This window comes from Myotis daubentonii, chromosome 8, assembly GCF_963259705.1.
Source record: "Myotis daubentonii chromosome 8, mMyoDau2.1, whole genome shotgun sequence".
Lineage (NCBI taxonomy): Eukaryota > Metazoa > Chordata > Mammalia > Chiroptera > Vespertilionidae > Myotis > Myotis daubentonii.
This window is the reverse complement of record NC_081847.1, coordinates 52,984,302-52,998,647: the sequence shown is the minus strand read 5'-3', so window position 1 is coordinate 52,998,647 and position 14,346 is coordinate 52,984,302. Positions and strand designations below refer to the sequence as shown.

At 51.3% G+C, this 14,346-nt stretch overlaps 2 protein-coding genes across 5 annotated transcripts in view; one reads left to right on the top strand and one right to left on the bottom strand.

The window, feature by feature from the left end:
* TSHZ1 (teashirt zinc finger homeobox 1) overlaps window positions 1–2,897 on the bottom strand; it is a 70,647-nt gene extending 67,750 nt beyond the window's left edge. Inside the window, exons 1-2 of one of the 3 annotated variants that reach the window (XM_059706382.1) lie at window positions 2,882–2,897; window positions 323–931 (exon numbers count right to left, since the gene is read on the bottom strand). In XM_059706382.1, the coding sequence (XP_059562365.1) occupies window positions 323–362 (40 nt within the window). In that variant the 5' untranslated portion in view covers window positions 363–931; window positions 2,882–2,897. Of the gene's footprint in view, window positions 1–322; window positions 1,450–2,495; window positions 2,628–2,881 lie in introns of those variants that run through there. The other 2 variants (XM_059706381.1, XM_059706380.1) reach the window with 2 other exon arrangements.
* An 89-nt stretch (window positions 2,898–2,986) lies between these two features.
* PTGR3 (prostaglandin reductase 3) lies at window positions 2,987–14,087 on the top strand. Of its 2 annotated transcripts, none has more exons than XM_059706383.1 (2): window positions 2,987–3,350; window positions 9,558–14,087. In XM_059706383.1, the coding sequence occupies exons 1-2, from the start codon at window positions 3,142–3,144 to the stop codon at window positions 10,480–10,482; spliced, it is 1,134 nt and encodes a 377-aa protein (XP_059562366.1). In that variant the 5' UTR covers window positions 2,987–3,141; the 3' UTR covers window positions 10,483–14,087. The 2 variants fall into 2 exon arrangements, with proteins under 2 accessions (XP_059562366.1, XP_059562367.1); XM_059706384.1 differs by lacking the exon at window positions 2,987–3,350 and adding an exon at window positions 3,618–3,748.
* Window positions 14,088–14,346: the final 259 nt, after the last annotated feature.

Below are 14,346 nucleotides of genomic sequence, written 5' to 3'. Positions count from 1 at the left end.
CAGCCTCCTGGCCTTTGGAGGACTTTTCCAACGCACTCTGGCCGCCCAGCAGCAACTTCTTTTCCCACCGCCGCCCCTTCCGCGGTAGCGCGAGGCACCGGCCGACCCACGGCCACGGCCTCCCTGGCCTCCCCGGCCCGTCCGGTTTCTCGCAGCGCCTATAAGTTTCCGCTCCACGCGCGGGCCCGGGCGGGGGCCCGGCCTCCTCCCAGCTTTGGGATGCCGCGGCCTCCGGGGGGAGTGTCGCCCGCGGCCCCCGCCCGCCCGCGCCCCCAGCGCCCGCTCCCTGGCCCGCTCCCCACGGCGCGGCCGCGCGCATTACCTGCCGAGCGCCGGGGGGCCTGCTGCTTCCTCCTCGGCATGCTGCTCGGGCCGCCGTAGCCTTCGTCTCAGCCGCCGCCGGAGTTCGCGGGGCGCGGGGACGCGGGGCCCCGGGCGCAACTCCGCGGCGCGCCCAACTTTGGCCTCGTCCCCGCGGGCTCCGGGCTCCGGACGCGCCGCGGACCGCGGGGAGCCGCTCGCATGGACCGCCGCGCCCGGGGCCGCTCAGGAGGCGGCGGCGGCCGCGCGGGCCGCGTCCCGGCCGCCGGGCTGCGGGCGGAGCGCGCGGGGCCTGGGCGCCGAGCCCGGAGTCATCCCCGGCGCGGGCCGCGGGCGCAGCGGTGGGCGCTGGGAGGGCCGGCCCGCGGCCCGCGCTCCATGCTGCCGCCTCCCGCCGCCGCGCTGCTGCTGGCGGGCGCTCCTCCGGCGCCGCTGCGGGCGCTGCCCCGCGCCTTCCTCCGCGAGCCGAGAGTCTCCGAGCGCAACTTTCTCTCCCCCCTCTTCTCGCGGTTCGGGGGTCGCGGCGAGTGTTTTCAATGCGCGGGTCGCAGTTTTCTCATTGAGCGCCAGCGAGGCCGATCCAGGCTGTCCTTTTCCTCCTGCACTTAGTCTAAGAGGAAGAAAGCAAACAAGACAGAGGAGTGAAGCCCCCTTACACACACGCGCCAGGGGGAGATGTCAGGCGCTGCTCCACCTTCCAAACAGTCACAGATCAAACAGTGTCACCCGGCCGGAGCGCCACTTGGTGCCACTTGGCTTTGCCGCCAGGATCGCCGCTTCTTCCAATGCGAAATCTAATACAAACACATTTTGATCATGGATTTTTGGCCGGTCTTGATCTTCCAACAGAAAAAAAAAGAAAGAAAGAAAGAAAAATACACAAAAGCCCCCCCACTCAAAAAAAAAAAAAAAAAGGCAACAACAACCCAGAGAGTGTGTGCAAAGGGGCGCAGAGCCGACATTCACTAGGTGGGCGAGATGAGCGTGGACTGTCCCCCCCCCCCAAACTCCTGGGAGAGAGGGAGATGCACTCTCGCTCTCTCCTCTTTTCAGTGAAATATAACACACATTCCGATCGCAGAGCTTTCAGACAGTCTCAACTGATAGACAGACACATCGAGCTGCTTTTCCTGCTTCAGTTTTTACTCCTCCTCCTCTCGCCAACGTCACCCTGACAATTACAAATAGGTCTCTCACAAACCATACCTGTCAATCTTTTTAATTGCTTTGTTTTCTTTTTTTTCTGGAGCTAAACAATATGACACAAAAAAAGAAATCTTAATACAGCACAACATAAAAGATTGTAGTTTGGAGAAAGACACTGAGGGGTTTGTTATTGTAATCCACTGGCTGATACTGGGTAAAACCATGTGTTCTAAAGCCAAGTTAAGTAGACACTGGCAGATTTTTAAACCTGTTAGTACCCCCCACACACACACACACACCTTGTACATTCATACCACGTACCCACATAGACATAAACTACCCTTGGATGAAAAATGTCCTACATTTAAGATAAAAATACCTGTGTCACCTTGGCAATCTTAGTTTGGGAGTTAAATTTGCTTGGGGATGGGTGGCTTTTATATTTTAGTAATTCATGGGTAAGTGCAAAGCAAGAGGTTTTTAAAATTGAAACGTATACTTTTAATAAAAAATTCAAGATGGACTTAGCTCATCACACGAAAATGTGGAAAATATTTAATTTGGTCCCTCTATGAAAAGTGAATTGATTATTTGGTCAATACAGACAATTAGGGAGAAAATTGACACACTGCTACTGCAGCTCTCTCTAGCTGGGTTATAAAATGAGGTCTTCATACATCATTGCAACGTCTCCAATTCAATTAAGTCCTTCAGCATCCCCACCTAGAAGTTTAAAATGTTTATGTGCTCTGGGAATTTGGCCCTCTGGTTTCCAACACGTGTGTTCTCTCCCAATGGGTAACCTGTATCTGTCTTGTAGAGAGGCTACTTTAAAAATTCATGGGAAAACACGAAATCTAGGCCAAAATAAGTAAAATGGCTTAGTTCATACAACTTATATGGGGCAAACTGAGGGGCAGAGATGCGAGCAAGGCGTTTGGGGGACAGGGGACCAGGAGCCTGGGGCTCAGAGGGGGCACTGAGCGCCTCCTCCCCGCCCCCCCCGTTCGGTGCTTGAATGCGCTCACCAGCAGCCAGGGATCCCCACGCAGCTCAGGGACCCGGCCGTGCCCCGCCGCCCCGGCCGCGCTCGGGGTTGATTCGTACCACCTTGCAAGGAAGTGAACGCTTCGCACGGGAAGGGGAGGCGCCTGTGCCGGCCACCGGCCGGCGCGCCTCCGAGAATGCCCGGAGCTGCTGCCGGCTCCCGGCCGCGGTGAACGTGGGACACACGGGACCCCTCGGCGCCCCCCTCACCCTTCGGAGTAGTCAAATCCGGCTTTTAGAGCGTGGAGAGGGTGGGGATATCCGGTGCCTCCCCGGCGCCGGAGGAAGGGGGAGGGCGGAGAGGCTCCCTGGCCAGTCTGCGCCGATCAGATTCAAACCAAAACAAAAAGATTAAAGGAGCAGCTACCGGAGCGGCTGCGATCCTCCGGCCAGGACCCCGGGGGTGGCGCGTCCGGGAACGCCGGGGGCTGCGAGGACTCCGGGAGCTGCGCGCCTGAGGGGGAGCGGGCGCCCAGCGCGGAGGGGAAGGGGGGGAGCCGAGGGGAGGGCGAGGGCCGGAGGAGGGGCGGACCCACCGGCTCCGCCCGCGCCAAGCCGAACTCAGCTGCCCGGGCTGGTCGCGACCTTGGCCTGCAGCGGCTCAGAAAGCCGGCGGAGGCGCGGACCATGCTGCGGCTGGCGCCCGCCGCGGCCCGAACTATCGTGGACATGTCGTATTCCCGCCACTTCCTGGACTTCCAGGGCTCCGCCATCCCCCGCGCCATGCAGAAGCTGGTGGTGACTCGGCTGAGCCCCAACTTCCGCGAGGCCGTCACCCTGCGCCGGGACTGCCCGGTGCCACTCCCCGGGGACGGAGACCTCCTCGTTCGAAACCGGTGAGCCCGGCGCGCGCCCTCGCCCCGGCCCCGCCTCTCCCGGGCCGGGACGTTCGCCTGCGTCCCCACACCCGGCGCGCTTGGTGCACCGCCTGACTTTGCGAGATTCTGGGAAGTTGAACCCGCCGCCATCTGGCGAAGGCGAATGTAATGTGACTGTTGCTGTTGTGAATATCCGATGCCGCCGAACGTCCTCATAACTGGGGGTTATTTTAATTTGGGATTCCCCTCCCCTCCCCCAGTCCTCCCTCCTCCCCCTCCCGCCCCCGAAATAAAACCGAGGGGACCCAGAAGCCGAGGCTTCCCGCCTGGCCCACCCGCGCGCACCCAGGGCTCCTGCGTTCACATAGTCTTTAGGGTGGAGCAGGGACAGCCTGGACCCAAGCTGCGACCTTTAGGTAACGTGCTTTGAAGAAAGGAGGCCGGGGACCAGGCTGGTCTTCCTGTCCGCTCCAGGTTGGCAGTAGCCGCGCAATGGCAGAGCCTGTCTTTGAGTGTGTTGGTGTGCACCTCGCTGGTGTCGTCTGCGTGTTGTCAGTGATGTGTGACTGCTGTCCGTGCCCGGAGTGTAACGACAGGTCAGGCGTGTGGCGCGCGTCCTCGGCGTCTGGGGCGGGGGCATGGCTGCGTTTGCCCGCACGTTCTGCAGACCTTCGGGGACACTGGGGTTCTTGCCTGACCTCTGTCTTTTCCTCCCCTACACTCCGCACCTTAATGTGTTTCCGCCTCACTAATCTTGGGTAACTGGTGAGGCAACAGGAAGGAACGAGATCTTACTCGGTGGAGCCAGGCCCTCGGGTCTCTCCGGGTGGGTCCACTCCCCGCGGACTTGCAGGCGGGGCGTGCCTGGTGGCTCCATCCCCTTCGCAAGAGCAGGACTTCTCCGCCTGCTCGGGCCAGTCCGAGGGGTTACAGTGTTGCATGTATCAGGTTGAGTAATACTCCGAAGGGAGGAGAAAGTTCTGATCGTAACTGTGTTGTAAATTGTGTGCTAGCAAGTACTCTCAGCCCCCTGCAAGGAGTAGCTGGATGCAGCGTTTAATGAGTCCATTTTGGAGATTCATGTCAGCCTTCCAAATGATATTGCAAGACTGAAGAATTCTGCTCTCAACATAAAACTTTTGGAAACGTGTTGGAAATGTAAAAATTTAGTGAACCAAGGATGGGATTGAGTAGAGATGGGTGGGATGTGTGTGTCCTTTAAAAAGTTTGCTACCGTGAAAACAGCTTCAGAGGATTTTCTTCATTATGGGATGCAACGCTAGGGCTGTTCAGGACATGGGTCCCGCCAAGATAAAAAGGAGGGCTTGTGTGTGTTCGGAAATACAAAACACACCAGTGACTTGCTGGAAGCTGAGAGGAGCCCCAGGCTGAAAAGGCAAAAAGTTTCAGATAGGCTTTTGTTTCCTTTTTCTGATGAAGTACACTATTGATTGATCAGTGATATAAACACACACAGCTGCTTGAGTCAAACCCCTTTTAGAAAGGGGTTATGGGATGGGAGGGGGCCACTGAGCCTGGCGGGGGTGGGGGGTGGTTAGAGCACTACTGGCGGCACCTTGAGGTTGGGACCACCCTCCAGCCGCTTGGGTGGAGGTGGCTCCAGCCCCGCATTGGTGTTCTCCTGGCCTCTCCCCCAAGAGTGTACATCAACTTCTAGGACACCCCCCTCCTGAGACTCCTCTCCCTTCACACTCACAGTCCCCCTCACTGTCCCCTTCCCCACTGGGTGTCAGGGCGCCCCTGGAGCTGCATCACTAGCTTGAGTCTTGGACTCCAGGTCAGTGCTCTGGACCACCGACTCTCACATTTGGAGCTCATCAGTTTGGGTTGCTTTAAGATCCATACCTGTTCCCCTCCACCTATGCCAAGAATCTCTTTAATATAAATAGTATATTGATATGAACAACTTGACCTCTAACTTCTACCTGGAAGCCCACAACAGAAAGAAAATGGAGCCCGTTTTCTGCCTGTTGGCAGGGGGCAGAACCTCTACTTCCCCTCTCCCCTACTCAGCTGGCAAACCTGCTCCTATCCCCCAATTGTAGGGAGATCCTTTATTCTTGCACACAAGGTCAGCGGAGGTGGCATTTTACGGTCTCTCTCTCTCTCTCTCTCTCTCTCTCTCTCTTTAAGAATAGAGGCTTAATAATTCACTGAAGGTTAGTTCATCTTAATTCTAGGCCAAATCTCCCCAGAACAGTGTTAATTACATGAAAATTTTATGCATGCGCTTCTCCTTTTTATCATGATAAAACTGCTCTGGAATGAATAGATTAATCCCAAATTTACTTATTTGGAAAGGTGTGTGGAGGTCTGACTTTTTCTTTCACTTGGACCACTTACACATCTCATAACATTTCAACAGAAAATACAGATTCTTTCTTCGCAGGGAGGGAAGTGCTTTTAAGCTCCACAACCATTAGAATAATCAAGTTCACCATTTAGGAAAGGTGTGAGAAGGGTACATAAACTCCCCCATAGACCTACAATTGATGTTCCTTTCTACAGTTCTCACCTTCCTGTTTCATACATCGGAGGACAACTTCAATGTCCTGTCCATTACCAGATCTCAGAAAAGAAAAAGAAAGCGAGTAAGACTCCCTCCGGTGAAGTCAGTTTGAGCGCTATTTTTAGCATTTTTAGTACCATAATGACACATTATTTCGTTTCTAAATATTTCTAACGATTTTCTGCTCCTGTGTAAGAAAATGGGGCTGAGTTTGCGGGGAGGGAAAAGAGAAGGGGGAGGGGATGGGGAAGGCGTTTTTTGATAAAGGGTTTGTTGCTCACGGGAGGGGAACAGTAGTATTTCTTCGGATTCTCCAGGCCAAATTGTTTTTCTTTTTCTTTCTTTCTTTTTTTTTTTCTTCTTGTTATTTATTTATTTTTAAAATAAGTAGCTGGTTTGGACGACTTTGTCTCCCAGTATTGAAGGCATTTGCTTCGGACTAGAGTCTTCGCCTTGGGTTTTGTTCAGAGAAAGCGTCCCCCTCCGCCCCGAAGGACTGCCCTGTTTCACAATAAACATGACGAAGGGGCTCAGCACTTTTTAATATAAATAAACGGGCGACTCTAGAAGGGTCTATATTGGGGGAAAGCCCACCTCGTCCTGAGGTTTCTCCACATTACTCTTTTGAGTGGATCCTGCCGTCGGGTCGCTGGAACCCTCATTAAAAGCACATATTTTAAATTAAAGGGGCACAAGCGAGCCTCCCAGCGCGCGCATCCTTCCCAGTGGTCTTTCCCCTCTCTCTCCCCCTTCCTGTCCCCTGCTCCCGACCCGGGCCCCCCCTGTTCCATGGCGGGGCTGCTCTTGAACTTGCTTCTGGTGGAGTGGAGCTCAAGGGCTCCGGACCCCCCAGGCAGCTCTTCCCAAAGCCCAGATAAGGACCTAGGCGCATCCGGGCCCTGGCGGGTCCCCACCACCCTAGGAGGCCTCGCAGCGTCAACACAGGGGTCTGGGGAAAGGCGGGGGCCACGCCAGAGGCCGGGAGACACTGGAGAGGGCGAGGTTTGGGGAATCTAGACTCGCCACCAGCCCGAGATTCCTTCACCGCTATGCAGGCGATTTAGAAGACGACAGGGAGGTTGGGAGGAGGGGGGGTCACGAAATATGGGGGTGTCTAGGAAGCCAAGGTCAAGGTCCAGCCTCTAGCGGGTCTCTGTCCACGGGCTTTGCGCCCCGCCACGCAGGGTGCTCAGGGCTACCCCAGAACTTGACCTGCCCTGGGCTGGAGCGCCATGGTGAGCGCGCCCGCAGGACCCCTGCCTAGCCCCGGAGGCCGAGGTCCCCGGTGCGGACCTGGGCCACGGCCCCTCACCCCAGCGCTGGCTGCGCTGCTCCAGCCGCTCCTGGAGTGGGAGACAGTGATCCTGCCTCTAGTTGATGGCGGTGGAGAAGCCACGCGGGACCAGACGGTCCGGCAGTCAGAGGCGGCCCTCAAGTCCAAGGGAGGCTGCCGGGGAGCACTGACTGCTGGCACCCAGCAGGCAGACCCTGGCGCACCAGGGGGCTTCCGGGGAGACGGAGACCGGAGGCCACCTGGACGGGGCGTGCGGGGAGCCTGCGGGTGTCCTTCCCTGCTCTGGGGTGCGCCAGACGCAACCGCAACCTCTGACTTGATGTTTTAGGCAAAGCCCCCATGGAAAACTCAAGCTTCTGCTGATCGAGGGCAGCCACCCCAGCTCCCAGCAACGCCCCACTGCCCCCTCCCCCACCGCCGCCACCACGCACACACTTGGCCCTCTGTCCCCTTGGCGTGCGTGCCCCCTCTCTCAGCGTTTCTCCTGATCCGTGCGCTGCTGGGTTTCCCACCTCTCCTCTTGGAAGCGGTAAACCACAGCCTGGGGAGGAGAGGAGCTGGGGCTGAGTCCTCCTCCAGCACCGCTTTTCTGCTCAGGGGTCCTAGGTGGGGAGTGGGGAGGGACCCGAGGGGCCGGCCAGCACCGTGGAGTCCCTCCGAATCCTAGGCGGGGTCTCCCCACACAAGAAAGGCGCCTCTCCAGCTGAGACTGTGGAAACGCCAGAGGGACCAGACTGAGGGGGCTGGGAAGGGTTAATGGCGGACTCCCCACTTCTCAAGCAAACCTCACTTCACTTTCACCGCAGGAAGCCTTCCCGGAGTTTGCCTTACAGCCTAGGCTGGGTCTCAGAGAGGCGCTGCAGCTGGGCTGGGCCCTGGCTGCTTCTAGGAAGAAGGCAGCTGGCTCTGCTCTGGGGAAGCTGGCCCTTCTTACAAAGACGGGGCCTTGAGAACTGAGTAAATTTCAAGGAGAGAGAGAGAGCAGCCTCCCCCTCCTCCCCAAATAGAATACAAGCATCTTGGCATTAAATGCCAAATGGGAAACCTGCAGAAACCATTTCCCCATTTCTCATTACTGCGTATCCTTTATGGGAATGGAATTCTGTGGCTCTTAGAACTCAGGGAGGCTGTGTGGTATGCTAACTTCTGAAAGCTGCCTGATGAGCTAGAAAGAAACGGTTTCCTGCTTTCTTTCTACAATATGCAGAGAGCTCTCAGTACTGTAGACACACAAGGCAGAAGCATCAGGGAGCATTTTTAAGGGCAAAGTATTACCGATAGACCTGTGGAAGTGGATCCTGGCACAGAGCAGTTTTGGTTTATTAAGTTAAATTAAAAGTGAATTATTTTAAAATGACCTACTTACCAGCTTTGCTCCTGCCACCAGATAACACCATCCTTTCAGTTCATTACAGGTGGAAATGACATTTTTAGGATCCTCCATTATGTGCCTAAGCCACCTCCTGACATTCTTAGTTGACGACTTTCCCTATCCCCCCCCCCCCTTATGTATCAGGATATTTCTGTTATGAGGTATACTTAGACGAAAAAAAGCTGGTAAAAGTACTGGCCTCGCAATTAAATTGACTCTGGATACCAAAGTGAAACTAATCATCTGGTATTAATCAACTTATGTCTCTGCTTCTTGTTGAGGGAAAATAGAGTGACGATATGCTTTCCTTTTCATCTGAAAAGGACTGTAAAATGTTGAATGTTCCATAAAATCTCTCTCCTCTTATGAGACAATTTTTGCTCAATTAATCAAAGTGCATATTTTCACACTGGACATCGTTACATCAGAAAGAAAATTTGCTGCAGCCACTCTAACAATGTTTTGAAACCACCCCTGCAGTAATGACCTTGCACATTCCATCAATCTTTAATAATATCATTGTCATTACTATTATTATCTGAAGTGTTAAATTGTGGCCAAAATCAATACTAGTGTACTTGGTTGAATATATTTTATCCCACTGTTGTTTTTAACATCTTTGTTAAGAGGCCAATTAATTTCCAACTCAGCTCCAGTGAAGTTTGTGGATAAGAAGGCTTCCTGACATATTTGTGGGTGTGTTTTGTTTTTTTGATTTATTTCTCCTTTTAAAAGAAAGAGGAGGGAAGTAAATGACATATGAAATAAATAACTTGATGTTTTAAAGTGATTGAAATTATTTCTAAACTGATGACAGCAAAACTCTGGTGGCAAATCACTGTTGAACTAAATACTCATTTAATTTCTTTTCCTCCACTGAATATCAGGACTGGTTTTTTCATATTCTATCAGAATGTATGGCTAAGCCAGCCCCCCACAGTCACCAAATTAGAGGGATTTTTTGAAGTGGACTATAAAGGCCTTGAGAACAAAACACCTTAATGTACTTTTGTGATTGTTTTCTTCTAGATTTGTCGGTGTTAATGCATCTGACATCAACTACTCAGCAGGACGATACGACCCTTCAGTCAAGACCCCCTTCGATGTAGGTTTTGAAGGTGTGGGTGAGGTGGTCGCCTTGGGCCTCTCCGCCAGTGCCAGGTACTCAGTTGGCCAAACTGTGGCTTACATGTCACCGGGCTCTTTTGCTGAGTACACAGTGGTGCCGGCCAGCATTGCCACTCCAGTGCCCTCTGCCACACCCGAGTACCTCACCCTGCTGGTAAGTGGTACCACCGCATACATCTGCCTGAAAGAGCTCGGCGGGCTGAAGGAAGGGAAGAAAGTGCTGGTGACGGCAGCGGCTGGGGGGACAGGCCAGTTTGCCGTGCAGCTTGCAAAGAAGGCCGGGTGCCACGTCATTGGAACCTGCTCTTCTGACGAGAAGTCTGCTTTCCTGAAGTCCGTTGGCTGCGATCGTCCCATCAACTATAACACTGAGCACGTGGGTACCGTCCTGAAGCGAGAGTACCCCGGAGGCGTGGATGTGGTCTATGAATCCGTGGGGGGTGCCATGTTTGACTTGGCGATAGATGCCTTGGCCACCAAAGGGCGCCTGATAGTAATCGGGTTTATCTCTGGCTACCAAACTCCTACTGGCCTTTCGCCTGTGAACGCGGGAACATTACCCGCCAAACTGCTGAGGAAATCCGCCAGGATCCAGGGCTTCTTTCTAAACCATTACCTTTCTGAGTACAGAGCATCCATGGACCACTTGGTCAAGATGTGTACCAGTGGAGACCTCGTGTGCCAGGTGGACCTGGGTGACCTGTCCACAGAGGGCAGGTTTACTGGCCTGGAGTCCGTGTTCCGGGCTGTCGATTACATGTACATGGGGAAAAACACGGGGAAGATTGTAGTTGAATTACCTCACCCTGTCAACAGCAAGCTGTAAAAACCGAACAATGGCATAAATCAGAAGAGAAAGGAAGTGGGTACTTGATGCTTCAGAATCACTCAAATCAATTTATTTTCAGTCATTAATGGAGATAATATTTCTTAAAACGAAAGTAAGTTGTTACAACATAGGTTTCTCTTTTTCTTCCCTTTTTTTCTTTTTTTACCCCTCTCTTGAAAAAAAAAAAAAGTGCTAATAAAACTTCCCTCCATGGCTCAGAGGTAAAACCTTTACATTCAACCCTTTGGTCATGGACAGTCTCATTCCAGATTTTATTGTTCCTGGGAACTAAATTAATTCCTGATGGGAGAGCTGATCAAATCAGTATGTCTTCAGCTTGATGAGATTTTAAAATTGGTCTTAAAAATAGTTCACAAATTCTTTGCTTTGGGAGAGTTTGGTCTTGGGCTAATGAGTAGTTAATAAGTGAGAGACACCGCAAAAAATCAGCACTATTTCCGAGTGCACATTCTGAGGAAATGGCCCTCTGTAGCCTATAACTCACTAGCCAACTATCCAAACAGAAATTTGGAGGGATTCTTCCAAAACTTTGATTTTGTTAGATTATTAGCAAAAATGATCAAGCGAATACAGACCCATCTAAAAGAAGTCAATTGTATTAGAGGCTTTTGTGCCTGCGAGGCACATGTGGAATGGAAAATTTCACTCTTCCCTTAAGCAAATCGGTGCTGAAACCGTACACAGGCAAAAAGCAAGGTTGGGAGAGAGGATAACAGATTCGGGGGCTTTAAGAACTTAATACATGTCCAGGAAAGGTGTGTGTCCCATCCACAGTGAGGGTCCGCCTAACAGAACATGGGCCACGCAAGGGCAGGCCGCTCTGGGCACACCGCGGGAGGGTCCTCGCAGACGCCGGGGCAGAACAGAGCAGACTGCACGGCGCACAGTCGGGACCAAGATCTACAGCAAGAACACACTGGCTCTGTGTCAGGCTGTCTGGCATGGAAGGTGTGTTTCACCTCTGATCATGGGAACAATAGCAGCCCCTGCTCCTAGGTTTCCGTTTGACTTCTCCCAGGTTCTGGTGGAGTGAGATGCCTCTTGTCCCGGGCATCTGATGTCACACATGAACGTAACGAGTCAAGTGCCTTCTCTTCTGAATCATGCCTGGAGCTGATCCGCCCGCCTGCTAACCTTCAGCTCACCAAAGACGGCTGCAGCCTTCCTTGTGGACTAGGAAATCCCACGGTGCCTCTCTGATCGAAGGCAGAGCCCGCCAGATGATTTCACAGCCCGGGGTTTCGGCATCTCTCACGTGCTAAATAAATAGGAAGACAATTAAAGGCCCAGAAAACTTGGTGACCATATTTAATTTTTCTTGCCTTCCGTCTGAGGAGGCAAGGGACTGCTACTGCCCCATAGCTGTTCGTATCTGTTTTACAAGATTTACTCATTTTCAGGTACCTAATGTCGCTGCTAGCATGCATGCACAACAATACAATTTATATGGTAAATGGGACCAAATCACGGCTTCACTGAATGTTATGGCTGCACTGAAGGGAAATGTCACGGTAAATAGCTGCCAAATTATGGATCATGCCGAAGTGTCACAACTGCACTAAAGACAAATGGCACTGGAGGCTATTGCCACCGCGGGCCTGTGAGTTATGAGGGAGGGTAGCGGCCTGATGCGAGGCTCTTTGTGTCCTCATTATAGCAGAGGGTTACCGGTGCAGGGGACAAGGGAAGCCGGTCCAGTGCGGGGCTTGGTTATTAATCTGTCCCTTTCAGCCCTAACGGCTGTGGCAGAACAGAGAGGGACTCAGCCTGGCTTTCAGATACACAAACACACAAGGGAAGGGGACACGTTTCACGAGCGTAACCACCGGAAATGGCTGGTCACAGAAAACCGTGTCCATCAGACCATCTCATCAGAGCATAGTATTAAATTGAACGCGGTGTATGTCTGCTGGCTGGGTTGCTCCTTATGCAGGTAGACGTGTGACGTGGGAAATCTAAGCAGAAATGCACTGCTCCCTTTGTGGAGACTTGACGGGGGAGGACATCGCCAACTAAATTGCTTCTTCTAAACTGAAGTGTGTCCCGGTTTCTTTCATTTTAATGGGAGGGTAATAAAGATGAAAGACCAACATTTTTACTGATGGACCCCTTAAGCTACAGAATAGAAATTTATTGTGTTTTTGAAGGAATACACTAAATTCAGCTATGAAAAAAAAAAAAAAAAAGTATTTTTTTTCAAACACCCAGGTTTGAAATAAAATCTAATCTGAAACCCTCATGTTTTCTCTCTCCCCAAACTAAGGAACCACAGCACAGGCTGTTTGCATTTAATCTCAGGAAACAAGCATGAAAGATTCCGCCCATTCAGATAATGCCAAAAAGATGTTTAAACTTTTTTTTTTTATTCTTCTGAAAAATGATTTGTAAATTGAGGGTCATAGTTCAGCACCAGTTTCATCTTCTGGTATTATCATTCAAGACTAGCCTCTAATGGGAGGTGAAGTGGTGCAAAGCTCTCAACACCTTTCTTCTGAACTGTATTACATATCACAAAAGTACATCCATAATTCAGGGCAATTGTCAGTCTTTGTTTTAGAGACAGGGCTGGGGCTGGGCGACCGCGCTGGATGAATTAGTCCTTGGTTCTCAGGGTGGCCTCTCTGCACGTCAGCCTGGAGGTCTGGGGCTGGGCAGATGGAGGATTTGCCTCTGGTTAGTGCACAGAGAGGAGGGATTCTCATCCCTCACCATTCCCTCGATTTCACATTTGTTTAGCATGCAAACACTACAACAGTGTCATTTCAATCCCTTTGACGATGACTTCTGCTGTTGACTGATTTCAGCATTTAAAAAAATCGGAATAGTTTACAAAACAACACAAGTTTTGCATGATCTGTCCTATAAATTGTTATTCTGTGATTGCATCTGAGTGGGGTTTCTCAGGAGGCGGACGGAGTTCTGTAAGTGGAATTACGCTCAGTATTTATCTAATGAAAGTGCGGGGACAAGTAGCTGCTTGTGATTAAAATGAAAATCCCGCGTTATGTACTTAAGGAACATTCCTGCTAATGAGGATGTAATGTCCTCACACAACACAGCCCTTCGCTCTATGTTCACGGCCACAAGATGCTGGAAACTTGACAGATGATGTCATTTAAGACACATGCCTGCCGTAGGGACCTGCTTTTTGGCTTCCTGTTTCTGGCTTTTATTTGGTTAACATTTCTAATGGCCACCTGACTGGTAGTGGGTAATGTTTTAACCCCTTTGTAGAATTCCCAATTAGTCCAAATTTACTACATTTGGGGCCTTCAGAATGGGACAGGGAGTGTCAGTGCTGAGAATATTTTTTGTGATCACTTTACCACAAGGACATATGGGATAAATACCATCTTTTAGATTTATATAAAAACAGATGAGCACTGTGCAACTTCCAGAAAATATATGATACAGAAAGAGCAAACACAATCAACGGTGGGGGATCATTTCCTCCGGGTTCCAATACAAGTTTTATGAATGTGACCCAGATGCGAAATGGCCTGATTTGATGGACTTGTAATTACTGTTCCCTATACTTTCCACTCTCTTGTTTTATTAAATAACATTTGTTATTTATGGTACTTATTTAAAGACACAAAATTTATCTATGAAAACATGGCTAGTTAATTTTGGGGGCTTTTAGAGCATTGTGGTGTTTTTTTTAAATTAGATTTTCTGTAACTAATTTTTTTTAGTTATGGCCCAGAATTAAAGATTTAGCATCATATTTCAGAAGTCAAAACGCAAAACTCAGGGTTATCAATGTCGTTGGGCATTTTTTGACTTTGAATTGTTTTTCAACACCTTTATCATTATGTTATTTCAACTTATAAAAGGAGG

What these genes read in the sequence shown, in the direction of transcription:
- PTGR3 (XM_059706383.1), top strand. Translation starts at nt 3,142, where the DNA reads ATGCTGCGGCTGGCGCCCGCCGCGGCCCGAACTATCGTGGACATGTCG. An exon ending in GACCTCCTCGTTCGAAACCG is followed by an intron (nt 3,351 to 9,557) that starts GTGAGCCCGGCG and finishes GTTTTCTTCTAG; the next exon opens with ATTTGTCGGTGTTAATGCAT.